Source organism: Coturnix japonica, chromosome 12 (genome assembly GCF_001577835.2).
Source record: "Coturnix japonica isolate 7356 chromosome 12, Coturnix japonica 2.1, whole genome shotgun sequence".
Taxonomy (NCBI): domain Eukaryota; kingdom Metazoa; phylum Chordata; class Aves; order Galliformes; family Phasianidae; genus Coturnix; species Coturnix japonica.
This window is the reverse complement of record NC_029527.1, coordinates 1626057-1653227: the sequence shown is the minus strand read 5'-3', so window position 1 is coordinate 1653227 and position 27171 is coordinate 1626057. Positions and strand designations below refer to the sequence as shown.

The window sequence follows — 27171 nt, the reverse complement described above, 5'->3', positions numbered from 1 at the left end:
CTGTAATTGTGGCTGTCAGAGGCTTATTGAGATCTTCATTTTCTTCTTAGTTTTGATTTCAAAGCATGTAGTTGTCCAGCGTGTTTCCTGTCTTCTCAGCGTAATGATTAATGGCTGTTTCTTCCTAAAGGTTCTTGATCTGATCGTTTTGCTGCTAATCCATTCTACAAACAGCAAGAACAGGAAACAAACTGAGAAGGTATTGAGGAGCAAGATTCGCCTGGGCTGCATGCCAGAGCAGCTGATGCAGAATGCTTTCCAAAATCATTCCATGGTCAGTGCTGATTCTGTGTTGGGACTCCCTCTTCTCCTTCATCCCTCAAATATCCTGTCAGATGACGGTTGAACCCTGCACTGCATTATGTACACTTCAGAGTTCGTTGGTCGGTAATCATCTCCCAGGGCACGTGTCCTCTGTTGTAACTGTCAGCTGTTCTTTTTTTAAGAGATCAGCTTTCCTTTATTTTGGTGCAAAACCTCTCAGCTTTTGTGATAAAGCTGAGGTCTCCGCTGTGTGTTCCTGACTTGCTGTCATCTCCCACCGTACAGTTAGGAGTTAATACATTTACATATTGTTTTCTGTGTGCTGGTTTTTATGTCAGTATATTTGTGTGTGTGTGTGTATGGCATGTGTTTGCCTCATACTGTGAGAAAACAGGAAATATCTGGAAAACTAAACAGTTTTCAAAACTGAAAGGCAATATAGCGCAGGAATAAGGGGAACAGATGAAAACGCTGTTAGCCATTTAAAATAACCTTTGTTAGTAATGCACTTATTCTAAATGTAACTGCTTTTAATTCAGTTTTAATTGAACAACCCTTCCAGAAGCAGTTAAAGTAAATTAGGCCACTTAACATGAGTGAGCTTGTTTAAAGCTACTTTATGAGATTAAGCAACTATAAAACATCATTTTTGATTTCTCTGAGTGTGTTGCTGTGAAGAGTCCTTCTGTCAAAGTAGTGCCAAAAGCACGTCTGCCCGGTGCCTTTTGATTTGTGGAGCATTGCTGTGAAGTGACTTCCCTGGTGTCACTGATAAGGGATACCCTGCTGTGAGCTCTGCGGCCTGGCAGGTTGGCTTAACCAATCTGAAAGTTCTTAGCATGGGCAAGGTTAGAGAAAGCCATTCTGGTCTGCCTTATCTGCTCTTGTTGCCCATTTCTGCTGGACAGGACAGCCTGAAAACGATCTGGACAACGTTTTTGAGATGAGCTGCAGCACATTGTTTTATATTTCTTTTTTTCAGGTCATCAAGGATTTCTTCCCTTCAATTCTGTCACTTGCCCAGATGTTCCTGCACTCTGCACACCTGGCTGTGGTCTCCTTTGGCAGCTGCATGTACAAACAGGCTTTTGCATTCTTTGACTCTTACTGCCAACAGGTACAGTGTGACGGATGGCATTTGTTTTATTTTCACCTGCTTGCACTTTGTTGGAGAGTGTTTGCCCTCATCCTTCAGAGGAGGGGATTTAGTGCAACTGGAAGCCTTTAAGAGAGATCTGTGCTGTAGAATAAGCCAGGAAGATCACAGCTCTGGTAGCAACTGATTGAGGCACAGAGACTGTTGAGAGGAGCAGGAAGCAAGTAGGCAGGTCTCAGAAGTGACAATATAATAAGAAAACAACGAAAAAAAACCCCACACATATAGAGCAGAGGGGACTGCTGTTCTTTTGTGTTGTGGCTATCTGGAATTAGAAAGTGAACTGAGAAGGAAGGTAGAATTATATGGCTGAGTTTCAAGATTGTTGTCTATATTTGAACCGTATACTTATATGAGTAGAACGTAGCGGCAGGCGTAGCAAGACAGGTATTTCTCCACTGATATTTCATTGCAGACTCTCTTTGGGGTCTTTCCTTAGGAGGTTGTATGTGCTTTGGTCACTCACGTCTGCAGTGGAAATGAAACAGAGCTGGATATTTCTCTGGATGTGCTCACGGATTTGGTGATCCAACACACATCCCTGCTGATGCGCTATGCCACCTTCGTGAAGGTACGTGTAGATCTGTGGGCACATTAATCTCAGGGCACATTACATCTCACCACTTTGTCCCGGATCCAGAATAAGTCGGTATGGTTCAGAAATATCCTTAATAAAACAAGCTGTATCTGTAAAGCTGTTCTGAGAAATGCAGTGGTCAGGATGAAAAGGAGCCTTTTGTGAAGGTGTGAGCTGGACTGTGAATTTTTAGAAGTGGAAATTGGACTAGAAAAAGAAGTTACTCTTCCCTGTGTTGGAACGTGTTGAGAACGTGTGTTGCAGGTATGGAATGACATCTGTGGACAGAAGGAAAATGATTTTTATGTGTATCTTTATTAATATCAGTTATTCCAAATAGGTGGCAAAAACCTGCTGCCTTTGTGGACCTCCTCTTCTACTGTGCTGAAAGACTGTCAGTATTTAGCCAGTATTTTGAATCATAAAACAAAGCTCCTGGCAAGAATAGGAAAAGACTTCCCTAAAACTTAAAAGAAGAAAGTAAATGGGGAGAAAAGAAATAATGAATTCTTGACTCATAACAATGATGAGCAGAGTCAGACATGCACAACTGCTGAATTCTAGAAGCAGTGAAAGTGGAGAGTACGTGGGGAGCTAAATAGTGAGTTAAACATGTAGTATTATTCTGCTTGAAGTCCTCCCACGGTGATTTGTGCTTTAAGGACCCTGTGTTTCCCCTTGAGGAGTTGTGGGTGTGTGCGTTTTCCCACCCCTGTGACATGTTTTTGTATTTGTCCACTTGGTGGCAGTGTGCTTTGTGGTTTAAGTACCCACTGTAGGAAAGCAGAGTACTTTTCACTGGTTGATTGATTGTTAACTATAAGTCAGCTTTTTAGAATGTGCCCCTGAGGGAGGATGTTTAAGGTCTGCCATAAGAACTTGTATGAAGTCTGTCATATTTAATCCATAAAATGGAGAAATGGGGCTCACCTCTGTCTGGCAGAGCTGGGGTGTGTTGGGGACTCAAGGCTGGAAGTGGTCCTTGGAATAGACAGCGCAGAACTCCTCCTCCTCATTGATTGCATTGACAGAAGTGTGGTGGGAGCACTTGCTCACAGCATTCAGCTGAGACCCACTGACCTTCTCCTAACCATTCTTATCCTGGCAGCTTATTTACAGATTATGGTTTCTGGGGGCTAATCTTTGATGCATTACCAAAGCTTCTGCATGACAAGCATTAATAATTGTTCTGGCCAGACCTCAGGGACCCACACTGTACCGTGTTTGACGTGCATCTCAGAGGTGGTAGAGGTATTAGCCAGTTATGTGTGAAAAGATCTGCAAGGCTGCAGATGGCCAGCAGGTTTCACACAGAGCTGGAGCCTTTCTAGCATAGAGACAGATCTGCAGATCTCCTCAGACTACTTTTTTAGTGTTTAAACTGGATGAATTCTCTTAGGGATGGCAGAAAGTGGGTATCCAATCCTACAGTTGCCCTTGTCGTAGTCAGTGCCTTTGAGCACTGAGGAAACCCATGATAGAAGCTAAATAGCTGCCATTGGTGGGATTGGAGCACTCCTAAAGTGCTTGTAGTAGCCAGATTGTTCCCCCCATTCAGCTTCCAGTACAATGAACTGTCAGAATTAAGGGCAGGCCAATAACTCTGCATTTATGTTCATTTCACAGTAGATTTTTCCTACATATACAAAAAAGGTGCAGGTAATTGGCTGCTCTTTGGCTGACAACTGTTGGAATTTGAAAAGGATTTCTTAAGGTATCTGAGTTAGTTTGTGGCTTCTCTCTTACAGAGCATTTTAGACTCTATGCAGAAACTGAATCCATGCCAGATCCGGAAGCTTTTCTACATTCTCAGCATGCTAGCATTCAGCCAGAGACAAGAAGGAAGTTATATTCAGGTAAGCAGGGACACAGCAGAAGGGAGTTCAGCTGTGCCGTGGTTCTTTTAGCTGGGCTAAGTTCTAGTGTTGTACAAGTAGTAGTTCTTTTATGACCAGCAATTGGTGTCAGGATGTCCTTTAGCTTAATAACCTTCTCCACAACTGCAGGCTGAGCTGCAGCTCCAGACTTTGCTGTCCTGTACAGCAAGGGCTCAACATAGAGACTGTGCAACCTTACCTGCAGTTTTAACAATCATGTTAATTACAAACGAAATCACAGGATATACATTCAGTATACAAAGCTGTAATCTCAATCAACCATCTCTGTGCAGCCTTTGGAGACAATGTCAAGTGAAGATGCTGGTAGAACAGAGCAGTCCCTCTGTCATGATATAGGCTGTGTCTTTCTTTTTAGGATGATATGCACATGGTGATCAGGAAATGGCTCTCCAGCTCTGTTCCCAGCCACAGACAGATGGGGATTATTGGTGCCGTTACCATGATGGGCAGCATGGCATTAAAAAGGTGAGGAAAAAATGTACAGTGGTGAATTCAGTGTGCTTTAAGACAACCTGCAGTAGGGAAGGGTAATAGGAAGGCATTGCCTTCTAGCTCATGCTCATCTGGGTCAGATCCAGTAATTTAATTCTTACCTGCAGCCTGCAACATTTGGTGTTGCTAACTGTTTAGTACTGTTGTATGCTGCAAATCCTGAAGGCATCCCCTGAATTTCTTGTTACTGCTTATACGTGAAGGCCTTGACTAGTGCTAGCAGGGCCTAGCACTTGGGGAAAATGAATTAAATACTGTGGTGGACTGAACGCAGATTAGCCTATGAAACTAAGGCTTAGTAGTCTAATGTGTCCTGTTGGAATGCGGAGAAATCTAAAGGAGAAGGAAAAACGTTACTTTTATGCTAGGTATTGACATGACAGCTCCCAGTGTACTGCATAAATAATGTATAAACATTGTTGAAAAGCCAGGCAAACTCCTGATAGGAACTGCAGCAAAGATTGAAGAGCTTAGACTAGAAATGTTTGAGCTGTGTTTGGAAACATGGTGTATCTTGTTGATTTTGCACTTCTTAATGAAAAGCTTTTGCTGTTTATTGCATGAAGAGAAAAGCCCATCTGTAGGCCCTGAGTTAGTGGGCTTCCTTATGGTTGCTCCCATAGCACTGACATCAGACTTGCACTGGCCTAAGTCTAAACAGGACAAGATAAAAGTTATTCCAAGAAGAGGTTTTGAAAATCCTGAAATGCAGACTACAAACAAAAAAGAACAGATGAGTGGGGTCATCAGTACATCAAGCACCCCTCAGCAGCAAGGAACTTGCCAAGGAAAATGCACACAGAGAACCCCAGCAGGTGGGAGTGTGCTCTGTGCCTCAGAATAAAAGTTTGAATCCCTAGGGAACTTGACTGTACTTGATTGCTTTCAGGAATGAAGCAGATGGTGGTTCGCTGGAGAGGCCTGAGCTGAGCATTGAATGTGATGGGCAGGTGGGTGCCAAGAATCAGTGTATATTGGGGCAGTGTGGTACAGAGGAACGATGTGGTCAGCAGGAAGATTTGACTGAAGACAAAGCTTTAGGTAAAGCACTGTGTGTGTCTGATAGTCAGCTGTACTCAGATTGAGATGCTTATATATTAACTACAGAGCCGGGAATCTACTAAAAACTGGGAGAAACAGTGTTAAGATAACATTGGCACAGTACTGCAGGCATCTAGTGAAAGTCTTCTGTCCGGATGTTATTTCAGACACAAAGAAACAGGGCAATCTCTTTTGTGTTGTCCCATGGTGGAGCAGTGCTAGGTCCTTGAAAGACCTTCTATAAACTGCATCTCTGTGAAAGCAGCTGCCACAGGCTGTTATCCCAGAGCTGAAACTTTGGTCATGCCTCAGAATCAATGAATACAAAAAGGAGGAGTTAAAGTAAAAGCTTTAGTTGTGTCTGTTTACTGTACCTATTCTACGGTCTGTTCTCTCCCTTCAGCTTTCTACACTGTTGGACCTTGTTGGCTTCTGTTGTGAGCAAGCACCAGAGGTCTTGGCTCTGTACTATGATGAACTTGCCAATTTGATTGAGAAGCAGAAGGGAAATTTGGACCTGCAGCTCCTGGTATGTTGTCGAGTATTTTGAACTTGATCACTGAAATGTATTCTTCAGAAACATGATGTTTTATAACATGGACAGGGCCGTAGATTTCATTCCAGTCTGAGAGCTGTTTCTTTGTTGGGGGTATGCTAAGATTCCTGTAAGAGACTGAAGAGATACAAACTACTCCTTCATCTTTCTGGCTTTTTTTTGAAGCTTTTTTTGTTCTTATTTGACAGATTCCTTGTTATGCTTTAACAGCTTCCTGTACGTGAACTTTCACACAACAGCAGGAAGGAGGGAAGACTTAAAGGAAATAGACGTTTGAGAATAGGCTTTTAATATCCATAAACAAGGTAGAACCTGGAAGAGCTTTAGACTCAATATCAGGGTTGGCTTCTGGTCAGATAATTAAGGCTGTCTGATACTAAAGGACCTGGAGGAGCCACAGTGAAAATCTATGATAATTAGGATAACAGGGGCTCTTCTCTCTTCCTTGCTGGAATCAGTGTGCCCTTTTGAAACAGCTGGTTGTGTAGAAGAGGAGCTAGAAAACGAGTCTCCTGGCATCCAATTGAGTGCTCTGTGGAGGAAAAGCGTTCATCTTGGTTTTCTTTTTTTTTCTTAGCAAGGCTGATACAAGTTCAAGTTCTTCTTGGGACTGGCTGTGTATGCTTGGTGACGTGTCCTAACTGTCTGTCTGAAGTCAGTCCTTGCAAGCAGTGGGTTTCACTGCTGTGGCTGTTCCAGAATCCTTTTGCTTGGCCTTGTCTCCTGCCTTTTCCAATTGTCACAGCCTGCTTCACTGAACCAATTTGTTGAGCAGGTTTTTTCCTCTCTTTATAGGATAAGTTTGGGAAGAGTTTGGTGGAGGACTTTCCCAGTGACTTTGTGGTGGATCTGAGCCCTACAGTGGATGGGTATGCTGAACATTGGCTTAAGTCTTTGTAATATTTCTGCTACTGAGAACTGAATGTGTTAACGTTGTGATCCTTTCAACTGAGCTTGTCTGTCTTTTCTTGCAGTTCCTTTTTGTTCCCAGTGAAGTCCTTGTATAATCTGGATGAAGATGAAACTCAAGGAGCAATTGCCATTAACCTCCTACCACTGGTGTCACAGAGTGAGCCTGGCAGGGTTGCTGATGAAACGAGTAGCCAAAGGAAAAGGTACTTTGACACTTATCTTGCAGTCACACTACAGTTAAAATAACTGTATTTTCACTTGATGTGGTACACTGTGCCCATCCCTGGCTGCCTAAGTGCTTGATGAGGAGCTGGGCAGAGAATTTGCCAGTTTTCAGTGTTCTTTTCCCATCCTTGCTGGTAGAAATGTTCAGATAAGTCTAGAGGCATAAGCATGTGATAGGGACCTGGCAGCCTGTTCTGACTCAGGCTGTTTAGGTGGTCTTAGTCATGTTGCATCCACTTTGTGTTCCATCTGTCATGTGAGAAAAGTAGCTCTTTAGTCCAGTGCTTCTGTGTTATTAAATGCCTTATTGAGATGGGTAGGTAACTCTGAGGTGGCAAAATTTGTATTCTGAGCAAGAATTCTCAAATAGAATCAGCAAGGAATTAGTGTGTGTAAAGAGTACACAATTTATTCTCAACTTCTGACAAACATGCAGCCAGAAGTGAAATTTGAGGGATGAGGGCTTTGTCCTTGAGGAATGAAACAAGAAGTGTGTAATAAGTAAATTAAACAGTGGGCCATCAATGTTAAAAATAATAAGCCTTTTATTTTAACTATCAGCATCACATTCTGCATAATTTATTGTTGGAAGGCTTTGTTGAGGTTGTAGTTGTGCTTAATAGAAAGACAGAATCAATTTATAGCAAATATAAAATAAATCCATCTAGTTACCCTACATACATCAATGTAAAAATAGTAACTTTCCTCACTTCAGAATGGGAGCAGTAAGTAGCATGATGGCAAATATTCACGAAGGTTTCCCCACTGCTGACAAATATGTTTTACACAAATTCTTGTCATTCCTCCTGGAATATTGACCTTTGCTTTCTGCTAGAAATAAATCTGACTCCATATTCAGTACAGCTGTTTCTCTGCCTGTGTGTTTTCCTAGAAAACTGTTGATAAATGATATATTTCTTTTAACCATATGGTGCATTTCTGCTTTGTGCTGCTGTGGCTTGTAAGGAACAAAATCAAAGGCATAGGCTAGGTGGCGTGGGGAGGACACAGTATGCAAGGGAAAAGTATAGAATCATAGAATCATATGATTGTTTTAATAAGTAATAAGCTTTCTGGAGAGATAGAAAGCACAGGAGGACCAATTCCATTTCTCTATGTTTTTATTTATATTTTTTTCTTTTTCCTTCCCCCAGGGTAGTATCACCAATATGCCTATCACCCTGCTTCCGACTGCTCAGACTCTACACTGGAGAACAAAACAATGGGAGCCTAGAGGAGATTGATGCCTTACTAGGTATGGGAAGTGAACCTTGTGCAGAGTCCATCTATCTGACTTGCTTCTATTGTGGATTTGAAGAGACCTCCTGCATCTGTGGGGAGAGATCTGTAGTTTATGATGGAGGCTGAGATGCTCTGTTGCCCATAAAGTAAAGGGAGGCAGGGAGACAATTGCTTTTTCTGGCAAGTGGAATTATTATGGGCTTTGAGAAGAGTCGTTGTCCACACAGAAGTGAGAGGATGGGTAGCAAATGCAGCCCAGTGTGTTCTCTATTTCTGTCTCAGGTTGCCCTCTGTACCTGACTGACCTGGAGGTGGAAGGGAAGCTGGACTCTCTCTCCAAGCAGGAACGGGAGTTTCTATGCTTGCTCCTGTTCTATGCACTCAACTGGTTTCGTGAGGTGGGTAGAGCCTTGCCTGCCTATTTTGGAGGGGCACTGAGGAGTGACACTTAACACACTAACCTCAGGCTTCGGGGGTGCAATTGTCAAGGAAAAGCCTTGCACATAGCAGGGGGGTTGAAACAAGGTGATCATTGTTGTCCTTTTTGACAGTTCTGTGATATGTCTGTTTTCATAGGGGCTTCTAAAGAGTTCTGTTCCTTCAGTCTGGATCTGGTCAGATAGGCCACTTGTGCAGAGTGTCATGTGCTTATTTAGGACATAGGGATGTTATTTAGGAAAATTAAAAATAGTGAAAGTGAGTACACATCTCCCTAATTCACAGTCAGTTTGTTTTGTGCCTCTAGGTTGTAAATGCCTTCTGCCAGCAACAGGATCCTGAGATGAAGGGGAAGGTTTTGACTCGACTACAGAACATCACAGAGCTGCAGAATGTTCTAGGGAAATGTTTGGCAGGTGAATGTGAAACATGTGTATGCAATGAGCCTCAGCTGTGTTGTGTAATGTATTGTTTCCCCTTTTGTTTGGGCAATGAAGGATGGGGTACTTCCTCTGGATGTCTACTTGCCTGTATTTTCTCATTCAGGAACTGAATTGAACAAATATGTGTTTTGGCTCTTTCAGCAACCCCCGGCTACATCCCACCACCTGCTACTTTTGATTCTGAAGCCCCAGAGGGAGTACCATCCATTAATGCTGGTGGTCCAGTGAGAAAAAGAAATGGTAAGGAAAGCTTGTAACATCTAAGGAACCAGAGGTGATGTTGGATTTGACCAGCATATTGCACTGGACCTGTCATATAGGAGTAATTATGGCAGAAGAAAGTTATGACTATATTCTGCAGATTGTCACAGCCAGGTCCTTTGCTGGGAATTGAGTTATTCTGCTGTTAGTACAGCATCCCAATGAGCCCTTTCTGTAGCTGTTTGCCCTGCTGTCCTTTTCCATGTCCTCTGCCTTTGTCACTGCTGTGAGACAGCAATGTCAATTTTGGTTCAAGCATTTTGTTAAGGTGGCCACCCACCATTTTGGCAATCAGTGCATAACACGTTTAAAATACTGTAAGAAAAGTGAGACTTGCTGCAGTTTCTTACTGTGATTTTATTCCATTAAAAAAGGAGCTGGGTGAGGAGAGAGTCCCAGATGCATTTGGCTTTCTTTTGGACTGACCCTGGCTACAAGTGACTCTCACCCTGTGTGTGATCCGTGCTTTCTGAGGGCTGATTGAAGTGCAGCCTCCGCTGTTTCCCTGCCTTGCAGCTGTATTTGAACACAGTGCAACCTCTTTCTCCCTTTTTCTTTTCCTTCCCCTGAATTTGCTTTTTTTCTTCAAGGAAAGAAAAAAAAGTCTGACAGCAGCAAAGCCTGCAGTGTAGAACGTACCCAGGCAGATGAAAGTTCTGATGGAAACCAGCCTGATACCGAGCTCTCTGAGCTAGAGAAGGTAGGTATAAACCCTTGAGGGCTTGCAGGAAAGGCAAAGGGAAATGAAATAGAAACAGAAACAAAAGCCTTGAATTACTGCAGGCGAGTGCAGTTCCTGTATTCAAGTCAGAAACTGACATAAACCTGGAAAATACAGACCCCTGTAAGGGCTGTTCCTCTCTGACTCTAGTCTGTCTCTTTTTTTTTTCCCCTCACTTTTCAGTTTTTCCTTGAGGTATTTGATCAATATATTCATCATAAAGCATATTTAAAATTACCCGTTTTCTTCACACGCTAAGAGCTGCTCCCCAGATCTATCAACTAATGAGTTGTTGGGTCTTCTTTCTTGTTCTTTGAGGCAAGCTCTTGTCATTATGTCCAGAATGCACAATCTGTGCTGGCTGAAGGGGAGAGACCAGGGAGGTGTGCCTGGCTTTGGACTCAGCATCCCACAAGGCACGACTACCACTACACTGTTACTAATGAGTGATATTCAGAGCCTGTTTTATCATATTTTTTGGTCCAGCAAATTTGCTTCTCCTGTTTCCGTGCTGCTACAGATATGGAAACTGAGTCAAGCACAATAACAAAGTCACTTAAGTTACAATGAATGAAGTCTAGGATACTTCTGGAAATTAATGGATGTAAAACCTTTTTTTAGTTAATGAGAGTTTTGGTTCCAGACAAATCCACGGATGAATAAATCCATCAATCCTGTATGATCCACATGTAACATACATTAGCTAATGTGACAGGGTTACATGAGCTAATCTCTTAGGAATGCATGGATTTTGGACCAACAAGCAGTAAATGCCATGGCTTACCATCCTGGTATTTATCAGAGATAAAAACATTGGTCTCTTATGGTGCTGATGGGGCGCTGCCTTTCACCAGTCCAGAATGAGTTTCATGGCAGCCATTGTTTCATAGGAAGGAGATAACAAAAATTATTCTGGTTTTGTATATGTTATTTATTCCAGAAAATGTTTAGTGACCTGTACAATCCAAAATGAAAATGCTTCTGATTGAATGTATTCATCTCTGCAAATTCTTCTTAGTCTTGTTTCATCTTGGCAAGGAATACAGAGGACTGTGGGAAAGAAATGGGTTTGTTTGAGCTAGAAAGTGTTGCAGGTTGCAAGCTGAATTCTGCCATTCATTTTTCAGAGCACTGCTGAGAAAGAGGCAGGAAACCCTCTGGCACATCTGCAGAGTTATCGACCCTACTTCCGAGAGCTGGACCTGGAAGTGTTCTCTGTACTCCACTGTGGGCTGCTGACAAAGTCTATCCTGGACACAGAGATGCACACAGAGGTGAGTGCAACCAGTTTTGTATTATTTATTGCCTCTCTGTGGCCTTGGCCTCTCCTGCTCCATTAAACTGAAAGGAAGGACAGTACAATCCACTGCTGAGGTATAGGATGTTAAAAATGCTGTGAGGTGCCTATTCCAAAGAGCCTATGACATTAAAGTCCATGTTGCAGAAAGGCAGGTGTCTCAAGTCGTTGTTAGAGGAGAAATTGGGTGCAAAGATGAGACTGGTGTCATGGCAGTGCCCTTACTGGGCAGTGCCCTGTTTGCCATCTGGAAGCTTATATAAAGCTATGCATTACTATGGATATGGAGAACAGAAGTGCTTAATTTTGTTAGACTCTTTGTAGGCGGGCTCAGTCCATATGGAGTCTAATTTGTTATGCAACCATAGGATTAGTAAAATGTAAAAAGGCTGCAGTGGTGTGGTGTGCAGCCTGGCCTGCTCCAAGGACAGCTATCACCATGTGTGCAGGACGGAGGGCGCTTGTAAGGCTGTTTGATGAATCTCCTGGCACATGTGGCATTATTTCAAATGATTCCTTGATTGGGAGACTTATTAGTGCTCATAAATATCTAATGGGTGGGAGTTGAGTGGATGGGGCCAGGCTCTTTTTGGTGGTGCCCAGTGACAGGACAATGGGCAACAGTCACAAACTGAAATGCAGGAAGTTCCATCTGAACACAGGAAAAAATTCTTTACTGTGAGAGTGACGGAGCACTGGAACAGGCTGCCCAGAGACGTGTTGGAGTCTCCTCTGAGATTTAGAACACATCTGGACATTTTCCTGTGTATTCTACAGAACTTGCTTTAGCTGGAGGTTGGACCCAGAGGTCTCTCCAGCCCTTACAATGCTGTGATTTTTAATTTCATTGTATAAACACATTCTCTCTCATAGCCGGGTGTTACTGGAGTTATGTCCAGAGCACCAGATCCACCTTGTGCTCTGAGTAACAAGAACTGAAGTCCCTTACCTACAGTGGGGAGGACAAAAGCCTAGCACATACCACATTGCTCCCTGGCTGAGGTTAACTAAAACAGGAGTCATAATTGGAAATGAAGGGAGTGAATGTGAGCTTCGAGGCACTACGATTAGGTGCTGAGTCCTGGAATTAACTTTTCTTCTTTGGTGTTGCAGGCTAGTGAAGTTGTGCAGCTGGGGCCTGCTGAGCTCTGCTTCCTTCTGGATGATTTGTGCTGGAAGCTGGAACGTGTGCTGACCCCAGGCTCCACTAGGAGAGTGCCCTTCTTAAAGGTATGTACAGCATGATGGGGCACGACCCAGGCTAAGATAGCACATCAGTGGCTTCCGTCTCTGCTGTTGAGGAGTAGCTCAGCTTAAGTGGACAGAAGGTGTTGGAATCAGTTGGAATCAGTTGGAATCTGGTGGTTGTTTATTTTTCCCTCCTGTATGTTTTCATGTTTTTTAGAATAAAACCTTGAGTGCAAGGAGTCTTTGGTTTTCTGGGTGATGACTTCTCAAGTTATTCTCAGGTAAGACTGCAATGACTTTAAAATTTTGGTTTGCTACAGGAAAGAAGCAACAAGGATATTGGCTTTGCCCACCTTTGTCAGAGATCCCCGAAGGAAGTTGCTGTGTGTGTAGTCCAGCTACTAAAGCCACTGTGCAATCACATGGAGAACATGCACAATTACTTCCAGGTCAGTGGGCAGCAATTTTGACTCAAAAAAAATCATCAAGTTTTGTTGCCTTTAAAAGTATTTTTGGTTTTACTTGTGGAGAAAAGAGTGGCTCTGGTGTGTCACAGGGTTTTTTAAGCATTGAGTTTATAGATGTGTATCCATTTGCCATTGTCTTGCCCTGGACTGGTACTTAATGAATCGTTTGTTCTGTATTAAAGGCAGTTCTACCAAACCAAGGTGTGGTAGATGAATCAGAACTGAACATCCAGGAGTACCAGCTGATGTCCTCTTGTTACCACCAGCTGCTGCTGACTTTTCGCTTGTTGTTTGCATGGTGAGTTTAAACAAAAGGGTATATACTCACATAAATGAACAAAGCCTGTGTGCTGCCTCCCTTTTGTGTTCCTGTTTAGCGTTTGTACCCAGATAATGGCCTATCAGTCGTGCAGAACTGCACACTGCTGTGGCTGGAGACATTTAAATGCTTTGTAGTTGCCTCTCCTGAACAAAACCAGTAGTTGGTTATGAGTGAATGCAGAGCAACTTTCAGTTTTTGTGTCCCCTATAACTTCTGTGTTGTTGGGCTTTTCTGGTGTATTGGCCTCTTTGCATCAAACATCCCTGTGGCAAACATCTGCCCAGATATGCTTTTCTATCTGATATCTCTCCTCCTAGTCTGTTGCTGAACTTGGCTTTAATCTAGTGCTGAACTGGACTTTTTTCTACCCTCAGGAATGGTTTTTCTCAGCATGAGAATTCCAGCTTGCTGAGGTCAGCTCTCCAGGTACTTGCAGACAGGCTGAAGCCAGGAGAGACAGAGTTTCTTCCTCTTGAAGAGCTGATAAGGTACAGTCAACATTTCCCCAGCTCTGAAAGTGATAGATGTCAAACATTATATATCAGTGTGTGTTTGGGAGCTCTCTTAGGGATGATGCCTCTAAACCAAAAGGTTTGCATTTAATTGAATGGCAGCGCAGTCAAAGCTGATAAAATAGAACTACTGGATTATAAAATAGGTGTTAGTCTGTGGGCCTCATGTGTAAGTGTGCTATTTGAAACAAGCAGGTCAGTAGGATTCACAGAAGGAATGAGTGGGTTCTGAGTAGTTAAAATGTCTATAGGGAGACCTTGGATCTGAGCCGGTCTGTTGCTCTTTTTTTCACTTATGTGCTTGTGGGAGATTACCCTGTCTATGCTGTTCACCTTTTTGCTTTCCTGTCATTCTGCAGTGAGAGTTTCCAATACCTACTGAATTTCCAGCAGAGCATTCCCAGCTTCCAGTGTGCGTTCATCCTCACTCAGCTCCTGATGGCCGTCTCTGAAAAACCAATGACTGGCTGGAAGAGAGAGAAAATGGGTAATGTGTGAAGAGCCTTTTCTGCTAGATTTGTTTTTGTGCTGTCCTTTGCTTATAAACCTTGGGTTACATCTCTGAATGAGCAGTTCATTTGGAGTTCATTCGAAGTTTGTACTGTCTAATCTGACCCTCTTTCTGCTTGTGACCTTACTGCTTTCTAGGGAAAATGTGTTCCATCTTCTCAAAGTTGAGGCATACTGAAGGGTAATGGTGCTGTGATCTCTTAGCAAGCCATTTGGACACGTGGCCTTTTTATGGAAGAAGGAAATTGTTTTCCAATTCCTTCTGTAAGTTATTCCTTACCTTTTCCAGCTTCACTAGCAAAGCAGTTCCTCTGCCAGTCATGGATGAAGCCTGGTGGGGACCGAGAGAAGGGCAGCCACTTCAACAGCGCTCTGCATACTTTGCTCTGGTAAGACTCAAGCCTTATTAAGAGCACATTAAGACATCGTGGAATTTCTCTCAGCTGGCCTTCTTCAGCAGAACCTCTCCTTGAGCAGGCTGCTCTGGACCAAAAGATTTGATGACCTTTGGAAGAAGGGGCAGGCAGGTCACAGAGACTACAAATGTGCATTTATGCTGGGAGGAAATCAGAAAGGCCAAAGCCAAGCTGGAGCTTATCTTGGCCACTAAAGTAATAGACAATAAAAAATGCCTCTGTAAGTACATAAATAACAAAAGAAAGATAAGGAGAGTCTCCATTCACTATTGGATGTGCAGGGAAGTGTGATTATGAGAGATGAGGAGATTGCTGAGGTGCTTAATGCTGCCTTTGGCCTCATTCTTTATTAGTAGGTAATAGTCCTCAAGATAGCCATCCCATGAGCTAGAAAACAGAGACAGGGAGCAGAACGAAGCCCTTCATATCCAAAAGGAAATAATTAGCAACCTGCTGCACCACTTGAACACACCCAGATCTGTGGGGCTGGATAGGATTCCAAGGGTACTGAAGGAGCCTGAAGGTACTCACCGTAAGAATGAACCAGACAATTTCAGGCTATGTGTTACAGGTAGTTCAGGGTTCAAGAGCACACTGTGGTATTCTGTGTAATATTTGCTAATGAACTAATCTGTTTTGGATTCAGTGTCTACCTGGAGCACACAGACAACATATTGAAAGCCATAGAAGAAATCTCCAGTGTTGGTGTTCCTGAATTGATCAACTCTGCCAAAGATGGATGTTCTTCTACATATCCCACACTGAGCAGGTAATTACCTCAATGGACATCTGAATGTCACAAGGTGCACAATGACATTTTCTACCTTTTTATATTTATTTTCATATTCTGTCATGTAATAATTTCACATTAGTACCACTGTGTGGATTACCTAGGGATAGATGAAATTTGTGTGCTTTTGAGGTACCAAAGTCATCTCATGCTGTGAACTGCAAACTTGTTTGCTCCTGAGGCTACAAAGAAGAGGAAAGTGTCTGTATAATTTACACTTGGGAAGTGGTAGTGACTGTCCAACATTCTCCATCTGCATGATTGCTTGGGCTATACATGCTTACGAGCCCTAGGCTTAATCTCCTGGGATTTCCTACTAAGATGGATGCCTAGTCAGGCAATCTCTAAGTTTCCAGGTTGTTTTAGGGACAGGTTTATCCAGATGCTTGTGGATGGCTTTCAGATTTGCTCTCTCTTTCTCCACAGACAGACATTCCCAGTTTTCTTCAGAGTAATGATGGCTCAGCTCGAGAGTTCTGTGAAAAGCATCCCAGCTGGGAAACCATCAGACTCAAGCGAGGTAGGAAAACAAATGCACTGGAATCACAGAGGGGAGAAGGACCCAAGCTAAACTGGATGGTATAATAAAGATGTACACCTTGTGAAGGAATCTACTGCTGAATGTGGATTGGGAAATGCTGAGAGGTTCATTTATCAGCCCAAACTGATACACATGTTAAAATGTGACTAGCATCCTTTTGCTCCTGCTTTGCACCATCTGAAAATCCAGTAAATCCATCAGAAGCTACAAAGAGAAAATGGGTAGCAATCCACACATTAAGAGCTTCTATAAGCAAGGAAGTGTGTTAACTTTTAGCATTATAAGACATGTGGGTACTGATGAGGCTGGCATTACCACTCATTGGTTTTGCTGTGATAGATCTTCCTGTAGTAAAACTTTGTCCCTCTGTCTTTAAAATAACTGCATTTTGAGCACAGCAAATGCAGTGAGAGCATTCAGCAAAGTGAGTAGAAATGCACCATCCTGAGTTCCTGTTCCCTTGCATCCCATCAGGTGCAACTGGAGAAGCTGCTGAAGTGGAACATCGCTGTGCGCAATTTCCATATCCTCATTAACTTGGTCAAGGTGAGGATCTGCAGTGATGCTGCTGATGATGGTCTGTTAAGAACTTCCAAATCACCGAGATGATTTTGTGTCAACTGCAAAAGGTCTTCCTCCCTGCTCCCTTTAGATGACCAAGTGGTCATCCTGCAAAGCACTTGTGTCTGACAACCATTACATTCCATGCACTCGCATGGTGCTCCCTGTCAAAACTTGAGAACGGATGTTGCCTTAGAACAGGTGCCACACACCAACAACTGGCATGTGACAGAGGGCTACCTTTAATGTTTTGCTGTGCTTGCATTATTTCCTTCAGAATTGCAGACTTACCCGGCTCTTTTTTAACTCTTGTCCACATAGGTGTTTGACAGCAGGCCTGTACTAAGCATCTGCCTGAAGGTAAGCAAGAACGCCATTGAAGAGCTGCTGAAGCATCAGCTTTTCTGAGTTGTTTCCGGCTCTGCAGGGTAGTTACTGAATTCTCTGGAAGGAGCACACATACCTTTATGTTTTTAGACCCTTCCACTCGCTGTCCTTGAATGGCTTAACCACAGAGAATTTGCTTGGAGCCCAGGGAGACCAAGCATCTCCCTGCAACTCTTCCTTTTCTGACTAGGATTTCTATAGTGACACTTTAATTTTATTTAGTTAAATTCTATTGCCAGTTTGCTGGTAAGAGGGTTGTGTACAACTATGAGACCGTGTATGTTTAGCCTGTCAGTGATTCAAGTGAGAACCCTTACTGAGCCTGTGTATTTCAGAATAGTCTTCTACTGAGCAACAGGAGTCTGCAGGGTAGCTTGAAAGAATGTGTGGCTATCTTACCTGACTTCCTGATGGTTCTTTGAGAAGAAATTTAAACTTGCCTTTTAAAATATTGCTCTTTTTTGGTAGTATGGCCGTCTCTTTGTAGAAGCATTCCTGAAGCTTGCCATGCCTCTCCTGGACCACAGCTTTAAAAAACATCGGGTAAGTGCTTTGGAAAGAGAACTGTCTGGACCCATCTGGGAAGCATGACTAATGCTTGCTATAACACGTTGGCATAACACTTGTAGCACTTAATGACCAGTGTGTCTGATGTCTCCAGCTGTGCTGCATTCTGTTTCTCCAGCCTGTCCAGTACTTGCTCAGCAAACAGCATTTCCCAGCTTGCCAAGAACCTTTGGCAAAGCTGGATGGCTTTGCTGATAGCAGAGGAAACCCTTTCAACCTCCTCCTCCTCCTCCAAATACCATCAGCACAGAGGGGTCCCTCACAGAGTGGGAAGGTCACGTTCAGCACCCAGCTTGGTGAGGATTTGCAGTCTGGAGAGACAGTGTTTGTGCACAAAGTTCTTGCAACTTTGAATAGTTCAACATCTGTGGGTGCAGACCAACCTTGGTGCACCCATGTGATAGACAAGAACAGTCCGAGTCCCCTTGCTTTGTTGCAAGGCAATGCCCCTTTGTCAGTGAGACTTTTGGGTTTATTGCTTAGCCTTCACATCTCATCCAGCTCTCTAAGAAATAACCTTTTCTATAGCAAACTGGAGATCTGTTCTCCAGATATTTGGGGGAATAAGGTTATCAGAAAGAATACTTGCTGCATGATAGGAAATGCCTCATAATTCACTCAGTAAAAAGGATTGTTGCCCAGAGTTCATGCTGGACTTGTTTCCAATACCACAATCTAACAGCATTGCATACTCTCCTTCCAGTTCCTCTGCTTTAGAAGATGGTACTCAGGCAAGATGCAACAAGATTGTCTTGATCCTAATTGCCCCTAATTGCTTTCATTGATAGGCGGTGATGTGTGGTCCTACTCTAGTTGCCATGTGCACATTGCAGTTCTCCTGTGGTTCATCCTGTTCATCTAATGATTTTTGAATTTTACCTCTAAAAGGTTTATTTAGACTAAAACTCTTGCATTAATTCCTTCTTTTTTTTTTCCCTTGTGGAAAAAATGCTTTGCCTGTTATTTACTGATCTATGTTTTTATTGCAGGACGATGTGCAGAGTTTGCTAAAAACATTGCAGCTGAGCACCAGACAGCTCCATCACATGTGTGGCCACTCCAAGGTAAGTTCCAATTGCTCCTCAGACTCCTCTTGTAAGCACATTTTCTTTTCCCTGTTTTTCCAGGGCACAGCCAGGTTCTAATTGCAGCCTTACAGTGTGTTAGTTATAGCAAGAGCTCTGAGAGGAGGTGAAATAGCCACGGTCAACGGCCAAAAAGCCAAAGTATTTGATTTGGAAGCTGCTTGATTGGATGTCAGATCAGGTTAGCATGCCCTATTCAAAAGAACAGGTTCTTGTTATCCTCTGTTGTTGGCATCTGCAAGAGGGTTTCTGAGCACACAAGCCAAGACCCTGGAAACCTGGTATAAAGTACAATTGCCAGACTGGTAATAGGTGAGAGAAGCCATGGCAAAGATGGCCAGCCTTGTGAGCCAGAAGAATGGACAAGGAGAAAACCATACTCCAAATTCTCTCTAGGTGTCATCTTGGTTTGTCACGTTGATGTCAGGGGAGAAGGCAAATGGAAAGGACTGTGCTGGTGGCACCCAGCCAGTCTGCCAGCCTGTCTGTAGGAGACTGAGGGGAGGAAGGAAGGAGGACTAGCACCCTGCTTGAAATGTGGGCAGCCAGTGCTTGTCCCAGGTGAGACAACCACAGTGGAAAATGCTGTTAGAAGAAATTATACTTGTGCTGCTTTGTTCCTTTCATGCTCCTCAGAGATCCAAGAACACATTTCTGAGACAAGCTTTTCCAAGGCAGGTGAAGCATGGCTCCACTAGCCAGATTTGCTAGCAGTTTAATCCAGAGAATCAAACAGGAGCAGAAATGTTAGTCTGAAAAGCAGAACACACCATTGCAGCTGCCAGCATGGCGGAGAACCTGCCCGATCAGTCTGGTGAACTGAAACCTGGCTCAAACCCTGGGGATGCTAAAAAGCCATTCTTATATTTGAAACTGAAATCCTCATGCCTACTTCAAAGTCTCAGTTCACCCTGTAAGCAGGATAACGTCATTGCAATGTCAGTGTTGTATTTGCTTTTGCACTCGGCCAGGATGTCCCAGTGCTGTTTCCTGTGATCCAGAAGGTGCTTTGTTGAGACTCCAAGTTGCTGCAGGCAGTGCAGTGGGTTTCAGTCCCCAGGGAGAGCGGTGCTTTTGGCACTGTCAATACTGAGGTCACTCCTGAGTAGGTTCTGGTTGGTGCCAATGATTGCCAGCTCCTGCCTGTGTGCAGACCAGAGAACAGATTGCTGTTGGTACTCACATCTTCCCTGCTGGTAGCAGCTGAAGGAAGGCAGTGCTTCCCTCTTCGCATATTGAACTCATCCAAGAAATGAATTTAATCTGATTTCAGACCACAGCTAATGGGAGGATCTGATGCTAGAAGGCTGCAGAGTACTCTCATGAAAGCAAAACATTCTTATGCACAGAGTAGTTGTTTGTGGCCCTTGGCACGTTCTGTTTCAGCAATGACTCCGTGCTGTGTTGCACATCCAAGCCTTGCAGGAAGAGACTGCTCAGACAGGTTCACCCGGAGCTGAATCACACCCAGTACCTGGCAGAGCTGCCCTCCCTCAGCTGCTTTGTGCTTACAGCAATTCCATCTCCTCCCTCTTGTCCCAGTCCTGTGCTTCTCTGTTCTGCACGATATGGCTTTTCAGTTCACACTGCATCCCACACACCTAATATCAAGGAGCTGCATCAGGCACCGAGCAAGAAAAGACTGCCATTGCAGTGCTTTATTCTACATCTTCCTTATTTCTTCTCTGTGCTTGGCAATCCTGGCAGCTTCCTGACATGATGGGTTTGCAGCTGTCAGCAAGTAGCTGTGTCCCTTCCTAGCTAAGTGGTTTGGTGCTCTTATTATCATAGCTCTGCTTTTTGCTGTGAATTGGGACTGTGTGGCTGTTGATTGCTGCCCTGCAGAGCTGGCTGCTATTTCACCATCCCACCTGTGTAGCCATGGCTTGGGTTAGCACCGATCCCTGGAGCTGCTACTGCAGAACATCATTTGCCAATGATGTCCTGCTCTCTGCTGGGCCTGTGGAGCCTCAATGTACAGACACTTAGCCTAGGCAGGAGCCAACCAGACCCATGCTGTGCTGCTTGCAGATTCACCAGGATCTCAGCCTGACCAACCACGTGCCTTTGCTGAAGAAGTCCCTGGAACAGTTTGTGTACCGTGTGAAGGCAATGCTGGCCTTCAACCACTGCCAGGAGGCGTTTTGGGTGGGCATCCTGAAGAACAGGGACCTGCAGGTGAGCACTACTGTGCTGGGGGGGCACTGAGGGCTGGGGAGGGGGCTCAGCTTGTGCAGACTGCGGCCACGTGAGTCATAGAATGAATCCTAAAACGGCCTGGGTTGCAAAGGCCCACAATGCTCATCTAGTTTTAATCCCCTGCCATGTGCAGGGTCACCAACCAGCAGCCCAGGGTGCCCAGAGCCACATCCAGCCTGGCCTTGAATGCCTGCAGGGATGGGGCATCCACAGCCTCCTTGTTCCATTTAATGCCTGCAGGGATGGGGCATCCACAGCCTCCTTGGGCAACATGTTCAGTGTGTCACCGCCCTGTAGGTGAAGGTGACTCTTAGAGCTGTAGCAGAGCAGGACGTGTTTGAAGTGGGCAGTTCTGTGCTCCAGCTGTAGCCCATCGCAGTGTGTGTGTCCCGTGCTTCAGATAAGGGCCCACTCGATGCCCCCCAAAGGCTCTCACATCGCTGAGCTCTTCTCCCTCCGCTCAGGGAGAAGAAATCCTGTCCCAGGCATCCGCGGCACAGGAGGAGGACTCGGCAGAGGGCTCAGAGGACTCGGTGGACAGCACTGTTGAGGTATGACCGCTCGTAGCTGAGGTAGGGCCGCTCACAACTGAGATAGGGACACTCACAGCTGAGGTATGGCCGTTCATAGCTGAGTTAGGGCCGCTCAGAGCTGAGCTCCTGACCGCGCTGTGCCGCAGGAGCCGGGCGGGGCGGACAGCGATAGCGGCAGCGGCGGGGCGGGGCGCTGAGCCCGAGCGGGAGGAGGAGGAAGAGGAGGAGGAGGAGGAGGAGCGTTGTACATGCGCGGGCGGCGGCGGCGGCCATGTCGGTGCAGGAGGATCCGGTCCAGCGAGAGATCCACCAGGACTGGGCCAACCGCGAGTACATCGAGGTGATCACCAGCTCCATCAAGAAGATCGCCGACTTCCTCAACTCCTTCGGTGAGGGCCGCCGGGGTTTGGGGGAGAGGGAAGGGGACGAGGGTCGGTGCTGTTGCTGACCGCCGCTCCCGCAGACATGTCGTGCCGATCCCGCCTGGCCACGCTGAACGAGAAGCTGACGGCGCTGGAGCGGAGGATCGAGTACATCGAGGCCAGGGTGAGCGGGCGGCGGGGCGGGATGGGGCGCGGCGCGGGCGGGGCCTGAGCGCTCCATGTCCCCGCAGGTCACCAAGGGCGAGACGCTGACATAGATTCCGCCGGAGCTCCGCCGCCGCCGCCGCCCGCCCCCCGCCCACCCCCGCCGGCGGGGCCGCGCAGTGCCGCTGGGGGTCCCCGCCCGTACAGCGCCCGGCAACGCACGTCTCCTTCTCCTCATCCTCCTCCTGCTGCTGTCCGGGAGCCGAGTGGCCAGAAGCAAGAAGCCGCCCCCCGCACCAACCCCCCGTGTATCGCAGTTCTTCAGTGGGCATCCGGAGCCGCAGACTCACCGCTCGCGTTCAGCGTGTTGTTGGGAGGCCATGGGGTTGGCGGCAGTAAAGGTCTTGTTGCTTCCCAGCAGGCTCGGTATGTTATTCTGCTGCTCCTCGTGGTGCCGATGTGACACCCAGATTCCTTTGCATTCCCTTTGCTGTTCCCCCTCTGCCAGCCCCAGCCTCAGCTGGTTGCTCCCTGATGTGCCTTCTCCCCTAAGCTCATGGCTTCCCTGTCCATAGGAAGCTTTGCTTTCTGCTGTCAAGGCAAGAAGACTTCCCTGAGCCATCTCAGCTGCATAGACAGCTGCGGGTGCCCCTGGAGGCAGTAAAGGTCAGCTTGGATGGGATGCTGCCCTGGTGCCTGGCACCCAGCCCAAGGCAGAGGGCTGGACCTACAGGATCCTTCAGCTCCCCTCCACCCTTCCATGGCATAGCGTGCTGTCAGGTCAGGCTGCACATCCAGGAGGTGCTACAAGGCTGGTGAGCTCAGTCCTGCCACAGCCCAGAAGTGTTCGCTGATGCTCAGAGGGAGCCTCCTGTGCTCCAGGTTGTGCCCACTGCCTCCTGTATTGGGCACCACTGACAGCCTGGCACCCCTCCATCACCTGCAGGTGTTTGTATGGGCGAGGTGGCCCAGAGCCATCCCACCTATTTCAGCCTTCCCTGGTTGAGATGAGCTCTGGTACCTTCACCCTCTTTGTGGCCTTACTTTTGGACTCTCAGGATGTGATGCCCCAGGGATCCACATTCAAGTTTTCTGGCATGAATTCATGTGTCCTGCAGCAAGAGATGGACTTAGATCTGAGTTTTCCCTGCCACGAGTCCGTGGAAGCAGGAGATGGATATAACTCTCTGTATTCTCAAAGCACGCTTTCGTTTGGTCCTGGGAGAGCTGGGTGCTCAGGCAGCATTGCACCTCATGCTGTTAGTGGTCACAGCCTTGTCCCAGGGCCTGGTGTAGAAGAAAAGTGAGATACACAGCATGGATTTAAGCTCAGTGCCACAAAGTTGCAGTCGCTCAGTGCCACGAAGTTGCAGTCTCTGATACAAAGTACGTTCTAAGACATGATTTAGGAGCAGGGCTCTCTAGGCACCTCTTGCTCTCAGAGCCCTGCTGTTACAGCGCTGTGCTTTGAGGAAAGACAGGCATTGTAAGAGAAAATAACCTCAAGCACTACTGAATGGGTCTGAGGGCTGCTGTTTGTCCCTGCTAAATGCCCAGCTCTGGGCAGCTCTGTGTGTGCGAGGAGGTGGTGTCTGCTTCCCTCTGTGTGCCGATGCACTGGCAGCCCAAAGGGAGGGCTGGGCACAGGGCTATGGAAAGGTTCTCACTCACTGAGTACTAAAAGCTGTCTGCAAAGTGTTAGGAGCTGGGACTTGGTTTTGTGCCCGCCAAAGCTTTGAGCTGGTCCCTCTCTGCCAGGAAGTCTGGCGCACCCTTGTGTGTTTTTGCTTGATGTGACACATCAAGAAGCCTGCAGCTGATGGTGGAGCCCCCTGGCTGGAGGAGAAGAAGGTTCTCATTGGTGTCTCCTGGAGCAGAAGCTTCTGTAAATCATATCCTGGCCCCTAATGGGGGTCGATCAAGTGTGTGGCATCCTGCCACCAGCCCACCCCACTCTTGTGCACAGGAGGCTCATCTCTTGGCTCTATGGGCACAGAAAGAGCTCAGGATGCCTCGAGGAGGATCAAGGACACTTGCTCCAAAGCCTGCACAGCGCTTGTGCAAAACCAATGGGGTCGTTGGGGCTCATCCAGGGCAGGACAGCCCGGCCTGCACCACTCACAGCACCATGCAGCTCTTTGCTCACAAGGATGCTGTCAGGGGCCCAAAGTCAGCACACTCTTGTTCTTTCCACGTGTGGAGGGTTGTGATGTTTAGGAGCGGTTTCACTTATTGAGATGCTTGGCATGACGTGAACTAAGGGGTTCAGCTGGGTGTTTTGTTCCCACAACACTTCACTGCAGTGTTGGATGTGTTCTTGTTGGGAGCCTCACATAAACTAAGGCTGACTTTGCATTGACATCCGTGTGAGTAGTAGTGAAAGTGGGTAAATATGTATCCAAAACCCGTTGGATACTTGTGTCATGGAATTAGGACTCGTAAAGAGCCCCAAGGTCATCAAGTCTGTCCTCCCCACCAGCCCACTGCCTGTGTCCCTCAGTGCCACATCTGTGTGGTTCTGGAGCACCTCAATGGATTCTGGCTCCCCTAAAGCTGCCCACCTCGGGAAAGGCAGAGAAGACCAAAACTGACAGTGGCATGAAGGAATTAAGTTTTATTGCGATGGATTCAGATGACATTGGATAGAAAGTTAACATCACCAGCCAGCCCTCCTACAGCATCAGTAGGGCCGGCTGGTGATGTTAACTGATATACAGGAACAGATGAAACATTCCTGTCTATCGCAGAGTGCTTTTTGCCATGGGTTTTGCTTATCGCACTCAGTGTGCGGCAGCGCCTGGAGCAGCCCCGGCCTTTACACTGCACGGTACTATTGACATTGCGAGTGATTTATAACAAAGCCAAACATGACACAGAAATAGGGTGGGGAAATTTATTAAGGGATATAATAAACATATGTATAATAATAATAAATAAATAAATAATATTATAGAATATTATAAAATAAACTATATAAATAAATATTATAATAATACACGGTGCCAGCACCGTAGGCTGCACGCTGCTACTCCCGTGGCATCAGCAGGGCCGGCTGGTGATGTGCTGGGCCCGACGTGGTACCCGGGAGCGGCTCTGGCCCTGGTCTGGCCCTCGCCGCCTGGACCGGCTCGTGCGGCGTCTTCGGGGCCGGCTGTCGGTCTCCGCAGCCCGACGATGGATTGAGGCGAGCGCCCTTGTCCGGCCCTGCGCTGGATTCTGGATGGGCTTCTGTGGGCTGTTCTGTGAAGCCCCTCGGAGGACCCCGGTGCTTGCCGCTGTTGGTGTAGCGCCAGCTCTGAGCGCACCCTGGGCTTGTCCTCTGCCTGCTCGGCGCTGTCGCTTCGTCGGGCATTCTCTCCCATAATCACGTTTCTTGGGCGGTTCGGAGATTCTGGGGCCCGGCGCCGCACATGGAGAGCGAGCCTTCTTGTCACGGGCCCGTGTCCTAGCTGCACCTGAGGTTGTAACGCAAGTGCCAAAGGGCAGCCGCCGTCGATGGCACCGAGCCCTGTCCCCTGGTGTACTACTACAGGCAGCCATTTATGGGTGCTCCCCAGAGCAACCTAGCGACTCATGGCCGTGAAGTCGTCAATGCGATGTAAACGCCAGCAAGTCTCCTCCTCCATTCGTGCCTGCGCTGGCTGGACACGGCGGCTGCCTCCAGCACGCGAGAACGGTTAGCTGGTCTCGATTGTTCCCGGCTGGTGGTTGTAGAGCCTTGGGGTGGTGACAGTCCCTGCTGGCTGCGTTGGTGCCAAGGCCAGCCCAAGAGCTGAGCTGCGTGCTGGGAAAAAAAAGGGGCCTTTTTGTTTTAAAGGAGGCATGAAGGTGACGCACATGGAAATTCCAGCCATGGGGGTGGTAACTGCTCCCGTTTTGGTCCCGGGCTGGAATGATTTGAGCAGGCGCTCTGAGACGCTGCCTGAGGCCCTGGCCTGGCCCCAGCCCAGCATCACGCGGCTGGTTGCCTTCTTAACGTGTGCCCTCTCCAGCACAGGCGTTGCACTCCCCATTCAAGTTCTGCTATGCACTCGTCGGATCAGCCGGCGGTGGTGTGTCCCTCGTACAGTGCAGGAGCTGCAGAAGAGCATTTCCCAGGGCCTGTGGAAAGCAACGGGTTGTGGCCGTGAGGACAAAGTGCCCTGAGCCAGGGAGTGCCCGGCACAGCTCTGGTGCTCAGTCTGTGCTCCCCCAGCCCGTGGTGAGGCTGCGATGCCACGCAGAGCCCCAGAGGGCAGCTGAGGTCACTCACCCCTCTCCTGACCGCAATCTGCCATAGGGGTAAAGGCAGTTGCTGGCATGGCACCGTCGATACCAAACTGCCAGCGCTTCATAGACGTTGTTGGTCGTCCCATTCTGGAATTCTGCCAGAGAAGGGAGGGAATGTGATGAGCGCTCACTGGCCCAGAACTAAAACTAACCCATGAAATCCATCCCCATCCACCTTATCCCTGCTTCCAGCTTCCCAATGACACTGAGGCCCATGTTAATGGCTGCCAAGGGCCAGGCCTTGCGGGGCAGTCCTTGGGTGGGCACAGCTCTTGTGCCCTCACACCTCAAGAGCTGGATGAAAGACACCAACCTGTCTGGGATATGGATCCCCACAGTCAGCAAGTCTCGAAGAAACGTCTGTCTGTCTCTGCAGTGGGGGCACTGGAAGCTGAGATACCCAGAGCTCAGGGCCATTCTCTGCAGCAGAAACACAAGCAGTGTGGGTGTGAGCCGGGCCTGGTGCTGCTGAGCGCCTGCGGTGCCCGCGGGGCCAGGGGAGGGCTCCTACCTGGATGCAGGCCCGGTGGAACCAGGCGTGTTGGCAGGCTGCGCACACCATGGTGCTGTACGACCTGCTGTCACCTACAGGCTCCATGCAGATGACGCAGGTCGTGTCCGGCTCCGGTGCTGCCTGCACTGCCTGCTGTGGGCTGTGCTCCCTGCAGAAGGACCTGGGGGAAGATGGAAGGGATGGGCGAGGTGAGAAGGGCTGCGAGGAGGGCAGAGGAACGGGAAGGAGCCCCAGGCCTTGGCTCTGGCTCTGTCAGGCTG

General features: G+C 47.0%; 2 protein-coding genes across 3 annotated transcripts in view; both read left to right on the top strand.

The window, feature by feature from the left end:
- FANCD2 (FA complementation group D2) overlaps positions 1–21838 on the top strand; it is a 30201-nt gene extending 8363 nt beyond the window's left edge. The window contains exons 15-44 of one of the 2 annotated variants that reach the window (XM_015874584.2): positions 131–274; positions 1247–1381; positions 1860–1991; positions 3746–3853; positions 4251–4360; positions 5277–5337; positions 5832–5957; positions 6780–6853; positions 6959–7099; positions 8276–8376; positions 8646–8761; positions 9109–9217; positions 9386–9484; positions 10096–10205; positions 11354–11500; positions 12637–12753; positions 13032–13160; positions 13361–13476; positions 13875–13988; positions 14372–14499; positions 14812–14911; positions 15585–15707; positions 16155–16248; positions 16744–16815; positions 17152–17190; positions 17686–17760; positions 18774–18848; positions 20901–21047; positions 21533–21619; positions 21748–21838. In XM_015874584.2, coding sequence (XP_015730070.1) covers positions 131–274; positions 1247–1381; positions 1860–1991; positions 3746–3853; positions 4251–4360; positions 5277–5337; positions 5832–5957; positions 6780–6853; positions 6959–7099; positions 8276–8376; positions 8646–8761; positions 9109–9217; positions 9386–9484; positions 10096–10205; positions 11354–11500; positions 12637–12753; positions 13032–13160; positions 13361–13476; positions 13875–13988; positions 14372–14499; positions 14812–14911; positions 15585–15707; positions 16155–16248; positions 16744–16815; positions 17152–17190; positions 17686–17760; positions 18774–18848; positions 20901–21047; positions 21533–21619; positions 21748–21798 — 3180 coding nt within the window. In that variant the 3' untranslated portion in view covers positions 21799–21838. The remainder of the gene's footprint in view (positions 1–130; positions 275–1246; positions 1382–1859; positions 1992–3745; positions 3854–4250; positions 4361–5276; positions 5338–5831; positions 5958–6779; positions 6854–6958; positions 7100–8275; positions 8377–8645; positions 8762–9108; positions 9218–9385; positions 9485–10095; positions 10206–11353; positions 11501–12636; positions 12754–13031; positions 13161–13360; positions 13477–13874; positions 13989–14371; positions 14500–14811; positions 14912–15584; positions 15708–16154; positions 16249–16743; positions 16816–17151; positions 17191–17685; positions 17761–18773; positions 18849–20900; positions 21048–21532; positions 21620–21747) is intronic. The other variant, XM_015874585.2, reaches the window with a different exon arrangement.
- On the top strand, positions 21825–22548 carry BRK1 (BRICK1 subunit of SCAR/WAVE actin nucleating complex). Its single transcript, XM_015874587.2, has 3 exons — positions 21825–21990; positions 22065–22147; positions 22215–22548. Exons 1-3 carry the CDS (start codon positions 21873–21875, stop codon positions 22239–22241), a joined length of 228 nt encoding a protein of 75 aa, XP_015730073.1. The 5' UTR covers positions 21825–21872; the 3' UTR covers positions 22242–22548.
- Positions 22549–27171: the final 4623 nt, after the last annotated feature.